The sequence below is a fragment of the Saimiri boliviensis genome, chromosome 6 (genome assembly GCF_048565385.1).
Source record: "Saimiri boliviensis isolate mSaiBol1 chromosome 6, mSaiBol1.pri, whole genome shotgun sequence".
NCBI lineage: Eukaryota > Metazoa > Chordata > Mammalia > Primates > Cebidae > Saimiri > Saimiri boliviensis.
The window spans coordinates 9,547,903-9,571,194 of record NC_133454.1 but is presented as its reverse complement, the minus strand read 5'-3'; the positions used below and the strand labels follow the sequence as shown (position 1 = coordinate 9,571,194).

Here is a 23,292-nt window from a genome sequence, read left to right as displayed (position 1 = left end):
TCTTTGAGGTCTCTTCCAGGTCTGACGGAGGCCGATGTATCCCTTCATTGATATAAACTAGGCTATTGCAGAATCAGTGTCATGGACACGTATTTATGGAGTGTCTACTCTGTGGCAGGTAACCAGAAACTCTGCCATTATAGAACCCACTAGAAACAGCAAGATGGAAAGAGACCCCTTTTTGGAGATGAATACTCCAGGGCTGTGTTGGGTAGTTAGTTATGAATATGTAACAGACATTTATATTCTGCCTATCTTTATAAATCAAAACAAACTCTCTTTGAAGAACGTGAGTACTGCTTTTTTAAAAATATTTATATTCTACAAAGACATACCAAGATGTATCAAGAAGTATCTTTTTTTTGATTTCTATATTCAGTATGAAAAACCTGAATAAGAAAGTATAATATTGATTAAATATTGTTTGTTCAATTAATGACACTTCTCTATCAGAGGGGAAACATGTCTTTTGATACAAAACTGTATCTAGGTTTGGTATAAATATTGATTACATAGACAATACAGCTTTTGTTAATAGCTAGTCTTGAGTCTGACAAACTAAAGTTTGAGAAGAGGATTTTATATTTATTCAATGAGAGATCATAGCAAGTTACTTAACCTGTATCTGTTTCCTTATCAGTCATATAGAGATAAATACAGTAACTAACTCATGAGCACTTGCAGTAATAAATATTCGTTGAATGAATGAGGGACTATAAAGAATTAATGAAGACTGAATTTATTATACTTGTCAAAAGACCAGGTGCACAGTGATTAAATAGTGATATGTATGGAAGTCATGATAGTGACGATAGTGGTAATACTGTCTCTGAAGATGATATAATCATCTATGTAGAAAACTACATGGAATTTTTTTAAAAAAATGGTTAGAAGACTAAACCAGGGAGAAGTCGAATTTCTGAATGGACCAGTCACAAGTTCCAAAATATAGGCAGTAATTAATAGCCACCAACCAAAAAAAATCCGAAGACCAGACAGATTCACAGCCAAATTCTACCAGAGGTACAAAGAGGAGATGGTACCATTCCTCCTGAAGCTATTTCAAACAGTAGAAAAAGGGGGACTCCTCCCTAACTCATTTCATGAGGCCAGAATCATCCTGATACCAAAACCTGGCAGAGACACAACAGAAAAAGAAAATTACAGGCCAATATTCCCTACTAACAGTCATGCAAAAATCTTTAGTACTGGTAAACCAAATCCAGCAGCATATCAAAAACGTTATCTACCACGATCAAGTTGGGTTCATCCCTGGAATGCAAGGCTGGTTCAACATACATAAAAAATGTAATTTATTACATAAAAAGAACCAATGGCAGCAATCACACATCTATTATCTTAATAGATACGGAAAAGACCTTCAATAAAATTTAACATCTCTTCATGCTAAAAACTCTCAATAAACTAGGTGTTGATAGAATGTATCTCAGAATAACCAGAGCTTGATGACAGACACATAGCCAGTATCATACTGAATGGGCAAAAGCTAGAAGCATTGCCTTTGAAAACCAGCACAAGATAAGAATGCCCTCTCTTACCACTCCTATTCAACATAGTATTGGAAGTTCTGGCCAGGCGATTAGGTGAGAAAAAGAAAGAAAGTGTATTCAAATACGTAGAGAGGAAGTCAACTTGCCTTTGTTTACAGAAGACGTGATTGTGTATTTAGAAAACCCATTGTCTCAGTTCAAAATCTCCTTAAGCTGCTAGCAAGTTCAGCAAAGTCAGGATACAAAATCAATGTGCAAAAATTATATGCATTATGTACACCAATAATAACCAACAAAAGCCAAAATTGATAAATGGGATCTAATTAAATTAAAGAGCTTTGGCACAGCAAGAGAAACTATCATTAGAGTGAACAGGCAACCTATAAATTGGGAGAAAATTTTTGCAATCTATCCGTCTGACAAAGGGCTAATATCCTGAATCTACAAGGAATTTAAACAAATTTACAAGAAAAAACAACCCCATCAAAAACTGGGTGAAGGATATGAAAAGACATTTCTCAAAAGAAGACATTTATGTGGCCAAGAAACATGAAAAAAGGTTTATCATCACTGGTCATTAGAGAAATGCAAATCAAAACCATAATGAGATACCATCTCATTTCAGTTAGAATGGTGATCATGAAAAAGTCAGTAAACAACAGATGCTGAAGAGGATGTGGAGAAACAGGAACACTTTTACACTGTTGATGGGAAGGTAAATTATTTTAATCATTGTGGAAGACAGTGTGGCAATTCCTCAAGGATCTAGAACCAGAAATACCATTTGACCCAGCAATCCTATTACTGGGCGTATGTCCAAAGGATTATAAATCATTGTGGCTCTCTTCATAACAACAAAGACTTGGATCCAACCGAAATGCCCATCAATGATAGACTGAATAAAGAAAATGTGGCACATATACACCATGGAATACTAGGCAGCCATAAAAAAGGATGAGTTCATGTCCTTTGCAGGGTCATGGATGAAGCTGGAAACCGTTATTCTCAGCAAACTAACACAGGAACCGAAAACCAAATGCTGCATGTTTTTACCCATAGGTGGGAGTTGAACAATGAGAACATGTGGACATGGAGGGGAACATCACACACCAGGGTCTGTTGGTGGTGGGGGGATAGCCTTAGGAGAAATACCTAATGTAGATGATGGGTTGATGGGTGCAGCAAACCACCATGGCAGATATACACCTATGTAACAAACTTGCACATTCTGCACAGGTATCCCAGACCTTAAAGTAATTAAACAAAAAATTGGTTAGAACTAATAAGTGAGTTTAACAATGTTGAAGGATACAAGATTAACATACAAAAATCAACCATAACTTATATACTAAAAATACACTATTGACATTAAAATAATACATTTTATAATACACCAAAAACATGAACTGTTTAGGGGTAAATTTGACAAAAGATATCTAAGTTCTGTATACTGAAACTATAAAGCATTCCTTAGAGAAATGAAGGAAGACAAAGATAAATACCGCTTTTCTGGGTCAATAGACACAGAGCTGTCAAGATGCCAGTTGTTTTTTAAGACAGTTTTATAAGTTTATTTGATGTATTTGACAATCAGTGATTAGTTCTAATCCACATTGACTGTCTGTAGATTTTTGAAAGTGGTAACAGGTACATAAGTAACCAAAGTACAGAGCTTATTTGGTGAATCTTCATCCTCATTATGTTCTCTGAACAACTGCACATGGATTCGGTACAGGACTTTCCTTATTCCTTTGGCCCGGACAGCTTTGTTGAACCTGGTATCAGTCCACACTTCTGGAGTTCCCATTTCCTTCATTGCAAATTTCAGAATCTCTTTAAGTTCCCAAGGGGCATGCTTCTTGAAGCCCACTCCATGGATGCGCTTGTGAATGTTGATGGTGTATTCTCGGGTCACCACCTCTTTGATAGCAGAACGGCCCTTTTTTTTTTTTCTCGCCACCCTTCTTTGTCGGAGCTATTCTGTCAGGTCCGAGTTAGAAAGCAAGATGCCAGTTCTTATCCAATTGATGTAGAGGGTAAATCTGTTCCCAGTCAAAATACTAGTGGGTTTCCTAAGTGTCTTATGGATTTTAAAGGTGATTCCATGATTAACATAGAAAGGCAAAGCACCTGGGTTAGCCCAAACAATTGTGAAAAGAGCAAAATGGGAAGACTTACACTTTCTGATTTGAAGACTTATAAAGCAACATTAATCAAGACAATGTGATCTTGGCATAAAGAGAAGCAAATAGATTAATGGACAGAACAGGGAATCCAGAAATAGACCCATACATATGACAATTGATTTTTGACACAGGTGCAAAGGCAGTTCAGTAGATAAAGAACAGTCTTTTCAACACACGGGCCAGAACAATGAACATCTACATACAAAAATAATGAAATTAGATCCGTATCTTACACCATCAAGAAAACTCAAAATGGACCCCATAAATATAAATACAACACCTGCGACTATTAGGCCAGAAGAAAATATAAGACAAAACTGTTATTGACTTTGGATTAGGCAAGTATTTATAAGATACAATACCAAAACATGACCTATAAAAGAAAAATTGATAAATTTGATATCAAAACATAAGATTTCTACTCTTGAAACATTACAATTATAAGATTGAAAAGACAAGCCACAGACTGGGGAAAAGTTAGCAAATCACTTATCTGATAAAGGACTTTTATCCAGAATATTCAGAGAACTCTTGAAACTCAAGAAAACAAACCACGCAAATTTAAAGACAGGTAAAACATTTGAACACTTAACCTATGATAACTTTTTTATTTTGAAGGTATTCAGGTGGAAAATAAGCACTTTGAAAGATGCTTAACATAAGAAAGATGCAAATGAAAACCACAATGAGATGACATTGCATACCAATTAAAACATCTAAATGTGAAGATACTGAGCACCCCATGTCAGCCACAAGCAAGGATGTGCAGCAACTGGAACTCTCCGCAGTCACTCCCAGTGGAAATATGAAATGGTGCAAATACACACCTATCCTGTGATGTAGTTATTCTACCCCTAAGTTATCACTCGAGTAATGAATGAAAGTATATTTCCATACAGAACTTGTAGATGCGTATTCTTAGCAGCTTTATTTGTAATAGCTAAAAACTGAAAGCAACTCAAATGTTCACCAGTAGGTCAATGGTTAAAAAGATAGTGGTATACCCACACAATGGAATATTACTAAGAAATGAGAAGGAATTAACTATTGTTATACACAAAATAACATGCATCAATCTCAAAGTAATTATTCTGAGTGAAAGAAAACAGAAAAACAATACATACTATATGATTTAAGTTCTATAAAATTCTAGAAAATGCAAAGTAATTTACAATGACAGAAAGGTAATCTGTGGTTACCCGAGGGTAGAAAGAGTTGGGAGCAACGGATTGAAAATGAGAAAGAGGCTACTTTGGGGGATTGTGGATATGTTTGCTATTTTGATTGTGGTAATGGTTTCATGAAAAGCAAAATTTACCAATTGTTTGCTTTAGATATGTGTAGCTTATAATACTACACATACCTCAGTTAAAAAATACAATGCATTGTAATTATCACAATGTTAAAAGCACTCAAGATATGATTTTGGCATTCCTTGGTCAATCTTGAAAGTGAATTTTTCATTGATAAAAGAGGTCATGTGGATTTACGTTCTTAGTTGTGACCATGCTGACCATGATTAGTGGTGTGAAGAAATGCTATCACTGGACATCAGTGGTGGTAGTATGATTCATTTTGAGCCTTGGAAGAAACTCATAATAATTAACACATTTCAGACTCATTCCTTTCATTTTGTCCTCAAATGTTTGGATCCTAAAACTGACATCTGAACATTGTGTTCCGAGATACTCATTCACACTTCTGGTTACTTGGTAAATATATAGCCATAGACATCTTTTATTTTAAGAAGAGAGAATTCTAATTTTTAAGGAAAATGTCTGATCCTTCATTAAGAGTAAAACAGGGTAAAATCCACCCATGTATTTTAATTTGTATTAGTGAATACATTTTATCTAAGGATTTCTCAAAATAATGTCCAAAGGCTGTGATATACCATCTTCCTGTTTGACAAGTAGAAGAAAATAAATAATTTAGTGACTTCCAGGAATCTCAAAGCAATTCTGTGACTGCAAATTTCTCTATATATGTGCTTTGGGGTGTGTGTGTGTGTGTGTCACAAAGACTTTGTGAGAATAGCAGATGGCCAGAGGACAAAAAACATCTAGCATGACAGTTCATTCCCAACTTCTCATCTTTCAAGATCATCCCCTGCCTTAGGATTGATTACCGTCTAGAATGCTTATGGTATTGCTTTTGGTTCACAAAGATTTAACACGTGCTCACATCTGCTATGCTACATACATTTTGCCAGACTCTTGGTATACGTTTAATGATCACCACAACACTGAGAGATGAGTGTGGAAACTAGATTTGCTTGGGTTGAAAATCTTTTCTCTGGTCAATTGGGTAGAAAAATAAAGGATTCCATATTTGAAACTGGGTTATTCAAGGCAGACAGTCTATGGTTTTTCAGCTTTTAGCTATGGAGCCTTGGACAAGTTACCAGCATGATACCCTTATCTTTAAAAGATAATCATACAATATATATTATAGGGAAGTGGAGTTGCAGGTCTCATAGCACATTATGGATCCTCAGTAAATGCTCTTTCCCCCACCTCCCACCCCCTTCTGGTTCTAGAGTCATTGCTTTTCCTAGTATATCGTTCTAAATCAGATTAGCCTTTCGGGCTGTTGGCTATGCAGTTATCCCCTCAGTAAAGATCTCCTTAATAAAGATCTGTGTTCTCCACTGGACTAGGAGTCTTTTAAGGGCAGAGACTGTCTCATGATCTCTATTCCTCCAATGGCAGCACAGGGTCTAGTGGATGCCTGTGAATTGAATGAACAGGTCTCGTGGAGCAGTGAGAGATGCCTTGCAGAGCCTGCAGAGCATTTTTTTTTTTTGCAACCTATATCCCTCACTCTAGCTCACACCTGTCTACTCTTGGTTTCCATTCCAGAGACTTAGTTCCCTGTCATTTATCCATTCTCTGACTTGCAGAGCTCCAGTTTACCTGGGTGGCAGCTCATAGCACTGGCTGCTCAGAGAGTGCTACGAAACTGTGATGTGCTGGTGTCCTGTACTCACAGATGTGCTCACACCTGGCCAGGTCTCTAGCTCTCATGACATTAAGTCCTGTTGAACAGACATTAAGTCCTGTTGAACTTAATGTTCAACAGGACTTAATGTCATGTTGACAATTGACTGTGTCTGAGAGACAAAATGGATGGGCCTTTATCAACTGAGATGAACCCTAAGGTTAAAAAACAGAGTTACCTCTGGGTTGAAGGTTCGGGGCCCAGCTAGCATGGCAGATTTCTAAATTCCTACAGGAATAAACACACTCCCACTAAACTCTCTAACAATAAGAGCTGCCAGGCAAATTGCCCTAACTTTGATTTACAACCCAAACCACTAAAACTCTGGTTGGACTAAGGACTTGTCTCACAAACATTCCTTTCTGATAAGCTACTGCAGACCTAAGCCAGTATCAGCCAGCTTATGAAGTCTGTGCATAAACTGTCTTTGTATCCTCTAGTTCATCTTTTGATGTAAAGAGCCAAATTCCACTTCATGTTAATGCTAAAATCCTGCTTCAAAGTGAACACAGGATGTATGTTGCATGTATGTTTGTCCGTTGCAAATACGCTCACCTCTTCTCATAAATATGTATGATGTTTCTTCCAAATCTGCTGAATATGTATGACTGCGCTGTGTGCTATGGGCCCTGTGAGACATAAAACCAACCTGGCCTTCTCCTCTTGGAAAAGACAGCACCTTCAGCACATGCCGGACACTATCCCTTCCCAGTTTGCAAACCAATATTGATTGCCAATAAAGTTCTCCTTTCCATGATTTAGTCATCCTGGTGGTCTTTTAGATGGCAATGTCAACCCAGTTTATGAAGTGATCTTCATTCATTCAATCAATGAACACACATCACCGTGTTTATGATAGTTTTCTTGTTGTTGTTTCTGCTTCTCCTCATTTTCATCCTATTCTACTGTCTAGTATCTGTTCCTCTAATGACAGATTGACATTTCTCTTCTAACTACTAGGTATCAGCCATATTCTGCAGAAACCTATTGCTTTACATATTTCCATTGAGAGTATTTAAGATTATCTTTTGTCCCATGGCCTACCACTACGCAGAGTTCTTTGATGGAAAATGTTAGAGCTCAAATTTTAACATCAATTAGGTTATCACCCTGTAAGTATTTTATCTGTCCTGAGTTTGAGGAAACGGAGTATTCCAGCCTAACCGTGTCTGGATAGATGCCCTCCTCCCTTCCAGTTGCTGTACTTAGCAGTTTGCTCATGCAGCGTCTATAGACTAAGTTATATGCCTAATTTAGACAAAATTTCAACAGGAATACAGAGGATAGAGAATTCAGGGCCACGCTAGAGAACTGTTTCTTGACTCCTTTCACAATGTCTTTTATAGTATAAGGATTTACATGAATTTCACGCTTTCTATGAGCCCCTTGACTACTTTTACAGTTTTTATAGACTGAGCCCAGAGTTTTCCCATCATGAGAGGCCCATGATCCTGTCCTTGTGGTAAGTTTCTGTAGCCTGGTCGTTGGGTAAGGATTGTAAAGATAGACAAGAGCACTGTGTTTTCTCTGGCTTTTTAGGCAGCCATCCGATTTCCTGGTTGGTGCTGATTTCAACCATGAAATGGGAAAGATGGGCATTTCGTGCTCCTGATTTACAATGATTGTCCATCAGCATGTCTCAGAGTGGCTCAGAGTTGATGAGGACCCTCTGTAGAGTTCTTAAGGGGGATGGAACTCATTCAGAACGTGTGTTGACATGACTTCTCGGATTATTGTGGAATAACTGTGATACTTGATTTTTCAGAGAAAGAGTATGAAGGAGGGTTATATCGTGGCAGGCAAAATAGTTTTCACTCTTAACAGGCAAAAAAATTTTTTTTTGAAATAAACAGATAAAATAATTTACCCTAGGAGAACTTTTTATTGCAAAAGAAGTCAATTCATTATCAGGCCAAATGGAGATATTGACCTGATACTACACTGATTTGCCATGGAACTTGAGAAGTGCTTTGACCCCTGGCCCACTCTCTTCTCATTCCCCTATATCATCTGTTCTGTGTGTGTGTGTGTGTGTGTGTGTGTGTGTCTGTGTGTGTGTGTGTGTGTGTACATATGCACACATGCACGTGCATGTGTGTTTGAGAGATACCTGTTTCCAAATTCAAATAAACTATTTGTCAGTGTAATTATACTCTATAAACAGTAGAAGAACTGTTTAATATGGTCTTACAATCAATCATTTTCTTATGTAAAGACTGACAATTTAATCTTATGTTATGGATTTGGCTGTTTTTCATATGCCAAGATTGTTTAGTGCAGTCCTTTGAAATTTGGGATTATTGACTCAGTGTCTTTCCTTTTGCTGTGGCAGTCACACTGTCTCTTTTTTCTCTTAGGGGTCATCACTGCCGCAGACATTCTTGATCGGGAGACAACAGGGTCATACTGGCTGACAGTGTATGCTACAGACAGGGGTGTTGTTCCACTCTACTCCACCATTGAGGTCTACATTGAAGTTGAAGATGTGAACGACAATGCCCCGCTGACCTCAGAACCTATATATTATCCTGTTGTCATGGAAAACTCTCCAAAGGATGTATCTGTCATTCAGATTCAAGCTGAAGATCCTGACTCCAGTTCCAATGAAAAACTGACATACCGGATTACAAGTGGGAATCCTCAGAACTTTTTTGCCATCAATATCAAAACAGGTAAGGGAATGCTTATAATTTCCTTTTAGTTTGTAGTCCGGCTTTTAAATTCATCAGCGGGATACTTGCTGTACTCATTTACTTTATTTTCCAAAGACTAGCATCTTCCTTTCTGAGAATAGTTTCTGAAAAGGTAAGTGTTACTTCTGTCCATTTGGTATGCTTTAATTTCACTTGACAGTGAGCGGGACCGAGCTAATCAAAATCAGAAGTTGTCACAGAAGACCTTAGATTTGCCTTACTCAGACTAACAAAATGTGGTTCCCAGGTCTCTCAGAGAGCCAGCTGCTTCTTTCTCTTTCTTGGAAAATAGTAACTTGGCCTCTGCTGGATTCTATGAGCGTATCTCCTTCATGCTTTCACCTTATACTCCAGACGTTTTTTTGTGATTCCTGTACTACCCATCAAAGAAGCAAGCGTGTTTAAAAGAGCTTCCAGTGTCTCCATTTTTACATAAAATATATATAACTTCAGTTTTCTGGACTTTGGCTCAAAACGTTTTTAGAGAGTATAAGGAAACTTAATTTGTTGAGTAAGGATAAGAAAGGCCTAAGGATCAGTATCGGGTGTGCCTTTGGCTGAATGCATTCTGCGACAGGTATGTACGTTGGAAAAGTTCTTTGCACATCTGAGAGGTTCATTGCTTTCTTGTGATTTGTCTCTTTTAGATCTGAACAAAGGAGTAAAATAGTGAGAGCAGTGATGGCTGGGGTTTTCATTCATTGAAATTTAGAATAATTTAAATTCATTTCATCCTGGGCAAGTGAGTTGTTACTGTCAAAAAGTTAGGCTCAGTTGAGATTTGTTGGTGTGGACGACTCAGCTCTCATAATGAACTACTAATCTAGTTGATGGTTGTTTCTTCTGTCTATGTTTGTTAAACATGTAGCTGACCTCAAGTATTTTATATATGTCAGATTCCCATTAACATAATGAAGGGGAATGTCAGGGTTTAAGGAAAAAAAAAACTATTGATTTTCTCTAATTATGAGTGGATCTGTCATTGTGTTAAGCAGACTTTTGCATTCTAACAGTGTTGAATCAGGATTTGACTTATATTTTATTGTAAGACAAAGAGAGTACCAGCTATAAATATCTGTTGAGGCCTGCTTGTACTTCCGGGAGAGGACTCAGTTTTGAAGCCTGGCGCAACCTTTCAGAGCCCCATTAAGCGGACAAAATTCTCCATGCACCTGAGTAACAGGCCCCCAACTGTCCTGGGAAGCCTTTCTGATTTACTTATTGGTATGGTAAAGAGCTCCTTAGAACATAGCCACAGAGAAATGAATTTAGTCACTTTGTAAATTAAAGAGTGAGGATCGGGGTGGAAGGAGAGAGAGAACAAAGAAAAAAAAATGTCCTAGTATAGAAGTTGAGGCCACAGACATCTTGATATTTCACAACCCAGTTGAGTCTGAAATACCCTAGTCAGACTCTGCTTCTTCCATCTTGATCCCATTGCTACTTGAGTCATTAATGGTGACCCCAGCATGCTGTTTTTCAAAAAAAAAAAAAAAAAGAGAAGAATTTGGGTTGAATGTGAAGTTCAGAGAAGAACATGTGTATTTATGTAACTAAAGCTTTCTTTTATACACCTTGTAAAAGTTTGAACATAATTTTTCAGAAAGCCCTATATTATCACAATTTGGCCTACATTGCTAATAAGAGCCTTAAGCATGTTCATAATTTCTCTGTTCTTGCCATAGATTTTTAAAAAGCATTTTTGCCTTATTGTCTAAAAGAAATATACAGCATACCTTGTAATTTCCAGACACATGACAAGAAAATATTGGGTTTTATTTATCCATTTATTCAATCACCAACCATTTATTGTACCTATTTTCGAGTAAGATCTAATAAAGAGGGTTATAAACTTAAGATATGGTCGGAGCCTTTAGGGACCCAAACTTATATGAAATGAACACATACTTATGATATAGTGGAAGAGTTCAATAAATGATTGTAGTAGGGGAGCTTCACTCAATATAGGGCTGGTGGGAGTGCTGGCCAGGGAGGGCTTCATGGAGGAATTCACATTTGGGGTTAGAAGTCCTGAGTTTCAATTGCTTGCTCTGTGCTTCCTGACTAGGGAACACCTAGACCGCAGTGGAGAAAACAGACTGTGTTGGACACGTTTACCAGCTTTATGACCTTACCAGCTTCATGACCTTGTGCAAATTACTGAACCTCTCTGAACTGTAGTTTTTAGTGAGTAAAGATAGCTGCAGGCTATATAGGAGTCCTCACCTGAAATCCTTTGCACTGTCCCAGACGCATTGAAATCCCACGAGAAAAGTTGATACCCCATCCTAACTCCTGTAGTGACAGTCATTTAATCTCTTTGGACCTCACTTGCTTATCTGCAAAATGAGAATGGCCTTACTTACTCTGCAAGGGTTGCTCTCGAAATCTGAACGTCATCATGATGTGTTTGAAGGCTGTTGGTAAACTATGAAGGTCTTTAAGAGTCATGTTATGCCTGTTTCTAATGAGATTCACAGAACTCCAAGCCTGGTGAAATTCTTGTTAAAGGTGTTGCTCTAAGTATCATGCTGCCTAGCAGGCAACCTTCAGCCAGTTCAAGGAACTCTCTAATAGAAGCCTTAATTTTTGACATTTTTTCCTAATTCTCTAAAGCAGGCGTCCCCAAACTACGGCCCGCGGGCCACATGCAGTCCCCTGAGGCCATTTATCCGGCCCCCTGCCGCACTTCAGGAAGGGGCACCTCTTTCATTGGTGGTCAGTGAGAGGAGCACAGGATGTGGCGGCCCTCCAGCGGTCTGAGGGACAGTGAACTGGCCCCCTGTGTGAAAAGTTTGGAGACGCCTGCTCTAAAGTCATGTGACTGAAGTAGATACATCAATATAACATTTTTCAGCCGGGTGCCGTGGTTCACACCTGTAATCTCAGCACTTTGGGTGGCTGAGGTGGGCGGATCACAAGGTCAAGAGTATGAGACCAGCCTGGCCAACATGGTGAAACCTGGCCCTACTTAAAAAATATAAAAATTAGCCAGGTGTGGTGGCAGGCACCTGTAATGCCAGCTACTTAGGAGGCTAAGGCAGGAGAATTGCTTGAACCAGGGAAGCAGAGGTTTCAGTGAGCTGAGTAGTCCCATTGCACTGAAGCCTTGGTGACAAGAGCAAGACTCTATCTCAATAAAAAAAAAAGAAAAAAAAATTCAGTAAGGAAGCTGGATGTGTAGCTAACCAGTGTGCAGATAGAAACATAGATACTTAGATAGAAACATAGATACCTAGATACATAGGGGTATACTAACCAGTATATTTAAAAAAGATTTATGCTTTAGATTTTTTTTGAATTGGATGTTGACTCTAGTAAACTGAACTTTCATTTCTTCCTCTGCTGTAGAGTTGAAATTTTTAGAGTTTGGTTTTATTTTGGCAATGTGCTACTTAATAAAGATTAGAATGATTAACACCAGTGCAAATAATGTCAATACTTATGATCTACAGCTTATAGCAGATAACAGTTCTTCCCGGTCCCAAAATGGAGAGAGATTTCTTCATTGAACATCTGTTCTCTACCCAAATAACTGTTAGTTTTTTTCTACCACATCTAAAACCACATAGAATCAGTAGTCTGGGAACTTTCTTTAATAATTCCTGTGGCTTAAGAAGGAAAACAAAAGCTATAATGCTGTGAGATATTTTATGGCCAGTACAGAGAACTCTTGCTTAATTCCAGGCCGAGAGATTAAATTCAATCAAATGCACTGAATTTAATCTCTTCGATGTCTGAGGTGGAGACACCAGCAGGCTGGTGTTCACTTGCTTCTTTGGGTGAGCAGGAACGTTGCTTCTTTCCAGTTCTTGTGAGGAAATCCAGGCTGGCCCTCATTGGTCATCCAGGCTGAATTGGGGAACAAGGGTGGAAATTTCTTCTAGAGCTTTGGAAGGTTTATTTTAGTTATGTCTACAGCATGGAAATCACTTAGCACCGAGCCGACATGCCAGTGTTTAACAGAGAACTCTGTAAATGTTAACTATGATGATCATCATCATCATACCATATTTCCCGCTAGAAAAAGTCTGTGTAAGCTGCAAGCACACTGCTTATGGACCCCACCGTCTTGAGGAAGGCATTTCTGAAAGGCAGCCATGCCTTGCCCTAGCAACTGCTAGGTAGCACTGAAATCTTCAGCTCAGTTTTATCAGGTGCATGATTTACCACTGTTGATCTAGACCCCAGGTGTCAGCAGGGTGAGAGACATAACAGAAATACAGTAAGATGCCTTCTGCACTCAGGGAATTTAGTCTCATAGGAAAAAACAGGACCATCACACATATATAAGGCAACCATTTAAGGCAGTTTATTAAAAAAAAAAAAGAAAAAAGACAGTTGAATTCTGTGGACTATAAGCTATGAACAGTGTAAAATATCAGAGCAGAGCTGGGTAACAGGGGAGCTTTGCAGACCTGAAGGGGGCCTGAAGAATGGCTGACCTGCAGAGAGAGAGGCCAGACAATTATACAAGGAATATAAACAAGTGAAACTGACCGGAGAGCTTGAGAGGCATATTATTAGAAAGAGACTTTTAAGAGTCACAAATGTCGGGAATGTGGTAAGATAGTAGGAGTGGCAAATACACATACCTCTTTTCTTTTGTTTCTGAGTTTCCTAATAGTTAAGTTTTAAAGGGCCTTAGTTTTTATTTTTGCTTTTTTTTTTTTTTTTTTTTTTTTTCAATCTTCCTTCTGAGAGGCCTACTTTTTAAAGGAATTATTTTAGAGGGAAAAACACATGCATAAAAGAGACCCCTTCATTCTTTCTTTTGCGTCTGTAAAACATTTGTCCAGGATTAGCATATGCTGTATGGAGAGTCTGCCCGTGAAAGTGATCTTTGCTTAATCCCCATCTTTCGATGGTCCACTATGCAGGGCATGGAATTTCTAAGTTTCTTTCTGCAGTTGTTCTGTCTCCCTTTGACCCATGCTTCATTCACTGGCATCTCCACTTGTATGTGAGCAGAGGTGAAACTCAGCTTTCTTTGCTTTCCGTAAGCATCTTGAAATAAACCTGAGGAAAGCATACTTTATAAGTAGGTAGACTAGCTGCCCCTACTTTAGACGACTTGGGAGGAAGAAATCCTCTTCAAAAGTACCTCACATTCTACCTTTAACTATGGATGACTCTCAGGATAGACACGTCCTTCCTCTGTTAAAATTGGAGGGGGTAGCTTATTAAAATATTGGATGTCCTTCGTTTTTTAATCAGCTCAACGTAACAGCAGCTTGCCTTTTGGTATATAGTATACAACATGGCGGGTAATAGGAGCCGGTAACAGGGAGAAAAATCCAGACGACACTTCAACCTGAAAATGATCACCTGGTGAACTTACTGGACTATGGAGTCCTAGGTTAGAGCTTGATTATTTGCATTTCTAACAAGTTTCTAGGTGGTGCTGATGCTGCTGTCCTGAGAGGCTGATTATCAAGGTTCTAAGCAAAACGAACAATGGAGGTAAAACGCTGCCCAGAGACACGCCTGAGAACAAGATAGCCAACTGCATGACTTACCCCAACATCTTACAGGCCTGGGGTTTGACAGTTAATTCAGCCACCCACTCCCAAAGTCAACTCTCATATCCTTGCTTATACTTTCTCTTTCATCAAATGGAGAAAAAAGAAAATCCTGTCTCTTCAACTATCCATGAGCAAGATATCACATGGATTCCTAAGACTTGTAGTTAACAAAAAAATCTGGGTCATGTAATTTGGATCTACTTGTATTATTTCCAAATAGGTAGAATCAAGCAGCAATTATTATTAAGTGGAGTTTAGACCTACTTTAATGAATCAACAAACATTATTTTATTTTGCTCTATCATTGTTAAAAATATTATTAGCTCCTAAGATACTGATGCTCAAAAATAATTTGGTACTTAGGTAAATTAAGCCTTGTGTTTATACACAGTTCCGTTTAGTGGTGATCTGCTTAGAAAACCACCTTTTCTAGGAAAATAAGAGGAAACCTTACTTTCTTTATAAATATAGAGATTTATGGAAAAAAAAAAGATGAGGGAGAAGAGTCTAAACGTTGTTACTTGTTTTTCAGAGAACACTGTGGAAATCTCTTGTTGTTTCTTATTCTTTGTTTCTTTCTGGATGGCAGAGCCCCTCCTAATGAAAAACTAAATTCTCCTGAACGGGTAGAAATGGCCACTGGATGATGAGTTGATATTCATAACTACAGGCACAAGGCAGATAATGTAGCGAATGAGTATGTATAAAACTGTAAATCACCCTTGCTCCTTCTTTCAGCCATGAAAGGAGCCCTTGTCCTATAGAACATTAAATTGTGTTCATTTAATCCAACAAGTCCAGTAGAACAAATCAGGCTCATGCAGATTTATCACGGGAGTTATTTAAATTCAGCGGTGACCTTCGCATCCGTGTGAATGTGCTCCACATGAAGAAGGACAAAGGGAACGTTTCTGTATTGTCATTATGTCCCCAGGGAAGCTGTGCTGTTCCCCACTTGATCAGCTCACAACCCTGGGTTGAAGGCAGGGATCGTGGGGTTCTAAGGATGCGGAGGGCTGGGTCGGGGTGGGCTGTCTGGCATGGGAGAGCGTGCTATATTATACAGCATAGAAGAAGTGATGTTCTTGCCCTGGCTGGGACCTTACCGTGGGAAGGGACAGCTCAGAGATATTTCCTGGAAATTACAGTTTATTCTGGGAGAATAATCATGTTGTTCTGTGTTCTATGCTGCTTCAGATCCTTCTATCCCACCAAGAAAAGGTAGTGATCGGGGTGGTATTCCTAGATAACCAGACTTTCTCAGAGTGTAGACTTATTCTGCCTTCGTATGCCTTTTTTTTTTTTTTTAACTTATACTTGTTGTGAATGTTAAGTACCAACTTCAGAGTTTCTCAACCTCAATACTGTGGATGTTTTGGGTCAGATGATTCTTCGTCATAGGGAGCTGTTCTGTATATTATGTAAGATGTTCAGCAGCATCCCTGACGTCTACTAGATGCCAGGGTCACCTAGAGGGGCCTTCCTCTCCATCTAGGTGTCACCCCTTGCTTCAGTTGTGACAACCAAGATATCACCAGATATTATCATATATTCCCCGAGGCAGAAGGAATTGCCCCCATTGAGAACCAATACGATAATGTGGAATACTTTACAGAACCCCATTTGATACGGCCCCTAGCAAAGCACCCTGTGCAAAATGAGTAACTGGCTATTGAGATGCGATGGCATTGTTAACTATAACTATTCTATATAATATGTGTGTATATATGTACACATAAATATTATTAATAACACAATGAAATACCTAGAGGGAAGGAATGTTACACAAAGAGGCCTTGCTAAGTGTCTCTCAGTTTATTACCAGTAGGACATACCTTCTTTTTCCAGTAATACTTCTACACAATGTCTATTCTTCATCAAACCTAAATGTAAAAATAAGAAAGTTTTGCCCTTTGGGTTTTGATTTCTGAAGACGACTCTGTCATATGTAACTTCAGTTAAATATATTTGTGTTTTTCTCTTGTTAACCTGCCTTTTGTTACAAGTTTTTAAAATTTAAAAGAGGAGAAATCTAGAGCTGCCTCTCACTTCCATCTTACTCTGGCTTCTTTGTTTTTCAAAGGCTCTGTAAATGCTTGAAATCAAATCCATTAGAGAAAATAATAGTAACAATAACAGAACTTCAAACAGAATACACGTGAATTAAGTTATCATTTTCTCAACTCTTAGTATTTGGAGAAGATTTGGCTGGTAACAAAATTCTCGTCAGAGCCCATTTTGAACAGCTTTCTCCAGAAAACAGCATGAAGGGATTAATTCAAGAGTTTCAGGGTTTCTTCCCTTGAAATGCTTAAGCAGCTTCAAATCCTGTTCCTGCCTAGTGCCGGCCTTCTGACGGATCAATATGTGGACTGTTTCATCACTGGAATAAAGGCAGATGAAAAGAAGGGAAGGGAAATCTTTGTGACCTCAGATAGGGATTCTGCAGTCATGTATCTAGATTAAGGCTCTTTGAGGTGTCGGCATCCCTGTTAAGCATGCAGTGCCCACTTATAAGGCCCAGCGAACTGCAGATGCATAGGGACTTAGACAAGTGTCCCAGACCACTGTCTACTGGTTTGTTTTTTAAGAGACAGAGTCTGTTGCCCAGGCTGTTGCCCAGGCTGGAGTGCATTAGCACAATCATAGCTCACTACAGCCTTGAACTCCCGGACTCACGCAACTCTCTTAGCCTCTCGAGTAGCCGGGACTACAGGTGTATGCCACCACACCCAGCTATTATTTTATTTTTTATTTTTAGAAATGAGCTATTGCTCTGTTGCCCAGGCTATTATTGAACTCCTGGCTTCAGGCAATCCTCCCATCTTCCCATGTGCTGGGATTGCAGGCATAAGGCACTGCACGCAGCCCCTGGGCCGTGTGCTGGCTCCCCATCTTCCAGTACGTCATAGGACTGTGAAGACTTGGGCTAAGTGGGAACCAGTGCCACCATCAGTGATAGGAAATGATTTGACTCCCCAATTAAGTTAGATTCCAAAGGACAGGGCAACAGCATGTGTTTTACCCCATTTATGAGAAGCAGATTTGGATCTTCGAGTTAACAGGATTGTTACTTGGAAAATGATTGCTAGATGCTGTTTCTTTTATAAAACTGAATTACTGGCAGGGATAGAGAGCTTTAGTAAAAGGATGAGAGAAATGAACAGTCATAAACTCAATGATAAGAGCTTAAGAGAAATGACGCTCTTGCCCTGGCTGAGGCCTTACCCTGGGCAGGGGCAGCTCGGAGGCAGTTCCAGGAGCTGTTGTCCATTCTAGGAGGATAATCGTGTTGCTCCATGTTCCAGTCTGCTTCATGCCCTGCTAACCCACTGAGAAAATGTAGTGATGGAGGTGGTGTTTCTAGATAGCCAGCCTTACCCTGGGGCTCAGCTGCATGGTGTAGCTGCTGTTGCAAATTACTGAGAATTATTTGGGAGGATAATAGAGTCATGTAAATAAAGCAGATGATGGAGCTGTATTTATGTGTTTAAAACAATAGATTGATTAAGGTCATAAATTTCTCTTTTATTTCTTCTATCGGGGCATTATTTCCGCAGCAGTCATTTACTGCATTGCTTTATTACTTTCTTCTGTTTTGCGGGAAACAGTGAATTTTAATTGAAACCACTGCCTGCTTCTCTCCATTCTTGGACGCCATTGTTAGGGAAATTCCTAGATACTGCTAGGCTGTGTATCCCGTGCCTCTCAGATATGAAGGGATGGCAGAAAGAGTAACCTTAAACCAGAGTACATGTCTATTCACTGTCTGAGCCATGTCAACGTGTTCATGTATCAGCTCATTCAGCAGTCACTGTCACTAGAGTCCTGGGAAATAACTGGGGCTCTGAGCACAAAAGTGCCTTGACCAGGTCACCCAGCTGGTCAGTGCAGAGCTAGGGTTGGTCTGATTGACACACTTAATGCTAATTACAAATGCTATCGAATTTGAAAAATATTAACTCAATAAACACATTAACGATCCTAGAGCTTTGTGGGGAAAATCTTCCAGATGACTGTACACACCTCTGTTTTACAGGTGTGTTAGGGGTTGGATTGTTCCCTAAAAAGATATGTTGCAATCCCAACCTCCAGCCTGTACTTGTGAATGTGACCCGACTTGGTAAGTAGGGTCTTTGCAGATGTCATGAAGTTAAAATAAGATCATACTGAATGAGTGTGGGCCTTATTCAGTGACTGGTGTCCTCATAAACAGCGAGAAATCTGGATACAGAGACACAGACCCAGAGGGAAGACAATGTAGAGAGAAAAAGTAACATATTTTCCTCACCTATCACAAGTTTCATGCCTGAAGTATCTGTAACAAAAGGCAGGTTAACATGAGTAAAGCATACAAATGTATTTAACTGGAGTCACATAAGACAGAGGCGTCTTCAGAAATGAAAACTCAAAGCCAAGGGAAAACTGTGTTGTTTTTACGTGTAGGTTTGAAGAAGAATAGACAGTTGTGTAGAAGTATGACTGGACTAAGAGGGCACGTCCTAATGGTAATAAACTGTGGGGAAACCTTAGCAAGGCCTCTTTGTGTAGATTCCTCTTGGCCTCTTTGTATAACATTCCTTCCATCTAGGTATAAGGCAGGACACCTGGGTCTTTAAAAGGGATAGGAGGGTAAGGTCAGAGATACCTTTATGCGTCTGTAGTTTTCTCAGTTTCCTTTAACTTGAAATACTCAGTGCGCCAAGGTGCTGTATTTGGGGTTATTGTGCTGGAGGCTCCAACAACAGCCATGAGAAGGTGGAGGCAGTGACTGGAATTAGAATCAGAGTTTGGAGTGACGGTGCCACAAGCCAAGGAATTCCGAGGATTGCCAGAAACCACCAGAAGCTAGGAAAAAAACAGCAAAGGATGCTCCCTCTGAGTCCTGATAGGGACGATGGATCTGCCAATAAGCCGATTTTGAACTTTCAGCTTCCTGAACTCTATGAGAATAGATACCTGTTCTTTGAAGCTACCCAGTTTGTGGTGCTTGGTTACAGCAGACCTAGAAAGCTAATACAAATGTAATTCAGAGAATCGCTGTGAAGGTTGGGGTTCTCCTAAGGGTGGGAGGAAGACCCCATAGCAGAATCAAGGACCACTGACTCTTAGTGCAGTACTCTTTTCACTAGACACAATGGTAAGAACTTCAGCAGGTTTTGAACTACTCAAGCTTGGTTTTAGCTAGTTTATTTGTTGTTTTTATTGTAGTACTTATAATCTCGTTGACTTTATTTGGTTTGTTCTAAAAGGGAAGAAGTTGGATGAGAGAATTCTGTGTCACTGCATTACTATAATCATTTCAAGACTTCTGAAAGGTAACCCATGGATGACACCGTCATGTTTTGCAGGAGTGTTTTTTTGTTTGTTTGTTTTTTGAGACGGAGTTTCGCTCTTGTTACCCAGGCTGGAGTGCAATGGCGCGATCTCCGCTCATCGCAACCTCCGCCTCCTGGGTTCAGGCAATTCTCCTGCCTCAGCCTCCCGAGGAGCTGGGATTACAGGCACGCGTCACCATGCCCAGCTAATTTTTTGTATTTTTAGTAGAGACGGGGTTTCACCATGTTGACCAGGATGATCTCGATCTCTTGACCTCGTGATCCACCCGCCTCAGCCTCCCAAAGTGCTGGGATTACAGGCTTGAGCCACCGTGCCCGGCCTGCAGGAGTGTTTTTACTAAAGGCCATGAGATCACATGGAATTTACTGTTGACTGGCATTCAGTATGCTTCATAAATCAGGATCTCATCAGTTTCATTCATTTTGTCATCTCTCAGTCTTTTAAAGCAATTTTCTGAAAGAATTTTTTTAAAAAAATCACCGAAGCTGCCATCTGAAAAGTTTCTGTAGCATGAAGAGTAGTTTCTCCATTTGATTGTAAGAACTTAAAGTCCAGTTTTAGTATCATTACCACTTTATATTCTGATCTTGTCCTTTTCTGTCACTTTTGAATGACTTTATTCTTAGCTTCTTGACATTCTCATAAAAATGTATAAGTGTTTTAAAAATCCATAAACTTTATTAATATTGAGGTAGACTGTTCTGGGAAAGCATATGGAACTTTAGCAATAAAATTATAAAACCAACACATGTTGAGTTATTGATAGCAGTCCTGTTGCTTTGTAGTAGAAAGATATATTTGCTTTCTGCATTGCTGTACGTGGTCATCGTTAGGCTTCCTGATAACCCTGAGAGGGAAAGAAGCTTCATGGAGTAGTATTCATGAGCTTTGACACTAGAATCAAATGTATTTGCATTTTGATCCCAGCTTCTTGGCCATGTGATGTTCGGATAGTAACTTCTCTGAGCTTCAGTTTACCTGTGAAAATGAATGATTATAGCATCTAATGAAATGGCTTGCCATTAACATTAAATGTGTTAATATGTGTAAAGTATTTTAAAGGGTATTTTGCAGGTAATATACTCAGTAGATATTAAATATCTGCACATGGATAGAGTTTGCTTTGGCTAATTCAGCATCTACATTGTATGATTAAGGCCTTAGGCAGGTGCTATTTTCAAATTATGAACAACATTTTACTTGGGTTAATTACATTTCATCTTGTAAGATTGTGACCATCTGCTGATATCTATCTATGTGGTTAAATTAAGTTGTGGCTGATAAGTGGACTGTTACAGAGCTAAACAACAGACCCTCTCTCAGACTCCTAGAAACCTGTCCCCCTAGCTTCAGTATTTCACTTTCCCAAGAGTAAAATTATATGATGCTTTGGAAACCATACTAGTAGTCATAGCTTATCCAGCTTTTAGTCCAGGCGCTGTCACTATCAACAGTGGATAAGTTTACTTTATTTCTGTAGGCCTCAGAATCGTCACCTGTAAATCAAAGAGTTTGAGCAAGAATAGAAACCATCAATACCTGCTGTGTGTGTGTGTGGATTGCTACAACGTTTCCTACTCCCACACAGACATCATTAATTGATTATAATGGCCTTTCATACGCTGCCAACACTTCACATCATTTCAACCTAACCCTGAGAGAGAGCTGGTTTTGGGAAATGACAATTTGCTTTTGAGGGCCCCGTGACCGTCTCTATGTCTGATAGTGTTTGACTCCATATATGAGAGTGGCATTGAAGCGAAGGGACAAAAGAGGCTCATAGGAGAGATGATAGAAATGCAGTTACTCAGGTCTTGGGGAAGAGCTGAACGTGAAAGGAGAAGAAAGTCTTGAGTGTGTGTGAAAAGGAGCACCGGGTTTGAAACCCCACAGAGAAGATGCCTTGATATAAATAGCTGGTGCTGTCTATATAACCCACAGCAGCCTCCTTTTCTGTGAGTAGTGAGCCCCAGTCTTTCCCTCCTTGTCTCAGTCAATTAGATGGGGGTGAACACTGGTTCCAGGATTCTCTTTTCCAGGAATTTGTTGTTGGGATTCAGAGAGAATTTCTGGCTGCGGTGGAATTTGGTAGGGTACCTATGTGCGTGAAGCAACAGACAGACAGACAGACTCTGATTAGCTTGATGCTGAAGACTTTCCAATGTCTAGTCTACGCATTACTGAAACTCAACTATGCTGCTTACATCTAAATTCCCTACTATACCCTTGTAATAATAATACATAATTTTGCTGTCAGCCTTTGAAATAGGTTTCTCTTTATTTAAGCAAAAATACCTTAGCAGACTGTAACTGTGGATCCCCAGGCAGGAGAGAGGCTCCTGTAGGAAAGAAGAGATATTCCCTGATGTCAGTTGCTGTACAATTTTGTTGAAGACTAGAAGAAGGAAGCCTTTAGATTTCATAAGGATGGGCGATAGCAGGGAAAGATATTTGTCTTTATAACTCATGTTTTTGCTGGGAGTTTTCATCTATGCTATTTGGATGTTGACCATTACTTTTTATCTTTCATTGGGGAAATTTTGTAGATGAAAACCTAAAATGTCATGATCTCCAACATGTAAGTGAGTTAAGCCCTGTCTCGCATTATTTGTAGTTCTTAGATGGATATTTGCTGGTTTAAATTTTATCTATAGTGTTCCATAAAAAAATTGCCAACAATTCTATTAAGTGTATTGTTCTATTGTAGACAATTTTGCTTATCTTTAACCCGTAGCACAAGATTTGCATGATAAACACCTGTTTTCTCAGAATTTTATGCTGTGAAATTCACCAGTACACTCACAAGAAAGATGGAATCCCTTCGGTTGGAGGCTCATTTCATTCACATACTAACCGTATGACAGTGGTCAAGTTTCTTAACTTCGTATGGCTGAGGTTTCCCATCAAGCAAATGTGTATACTAACTGAGATGACCAAATTAGATGGGCTAGTGTATTTTACAAAGCACTTAGCTTAGCCTTGCACATACAAAGTACTTAACCAATGTTAACAGTTACAGCTTTTTTTTTTTTTTTTT

The 23,292-nt window shown here is 39.2% G+C and overlaps 1 protein-coding gene across 4 annotated transcripts in view; it reads left to right on the top strand.

Annotated features, from left to right (window-relative positions):
* The window catches only part of FAT3 (FAT atypical cadherin 3), a 669,312-nt gene that overhangs the window by 286,625 nt on the left and 359,395 nt on the right, over nt 1-23,292 (top strand). For all 4 annotated transcript variants that reach the window (XM_003941495.4, XM_039462301.2, XM_074400335.1 and 1 more), the window contains exon 3: nt 9,055-9,369. In XM_003941495.4, coding sequence (XP_003941544.3) covers nt 9,055-9,369 — 315 coding nt within the window. The remainder of the gene's footprint in view (nt 1-9,054; nt 9,370-23,292) is intronic.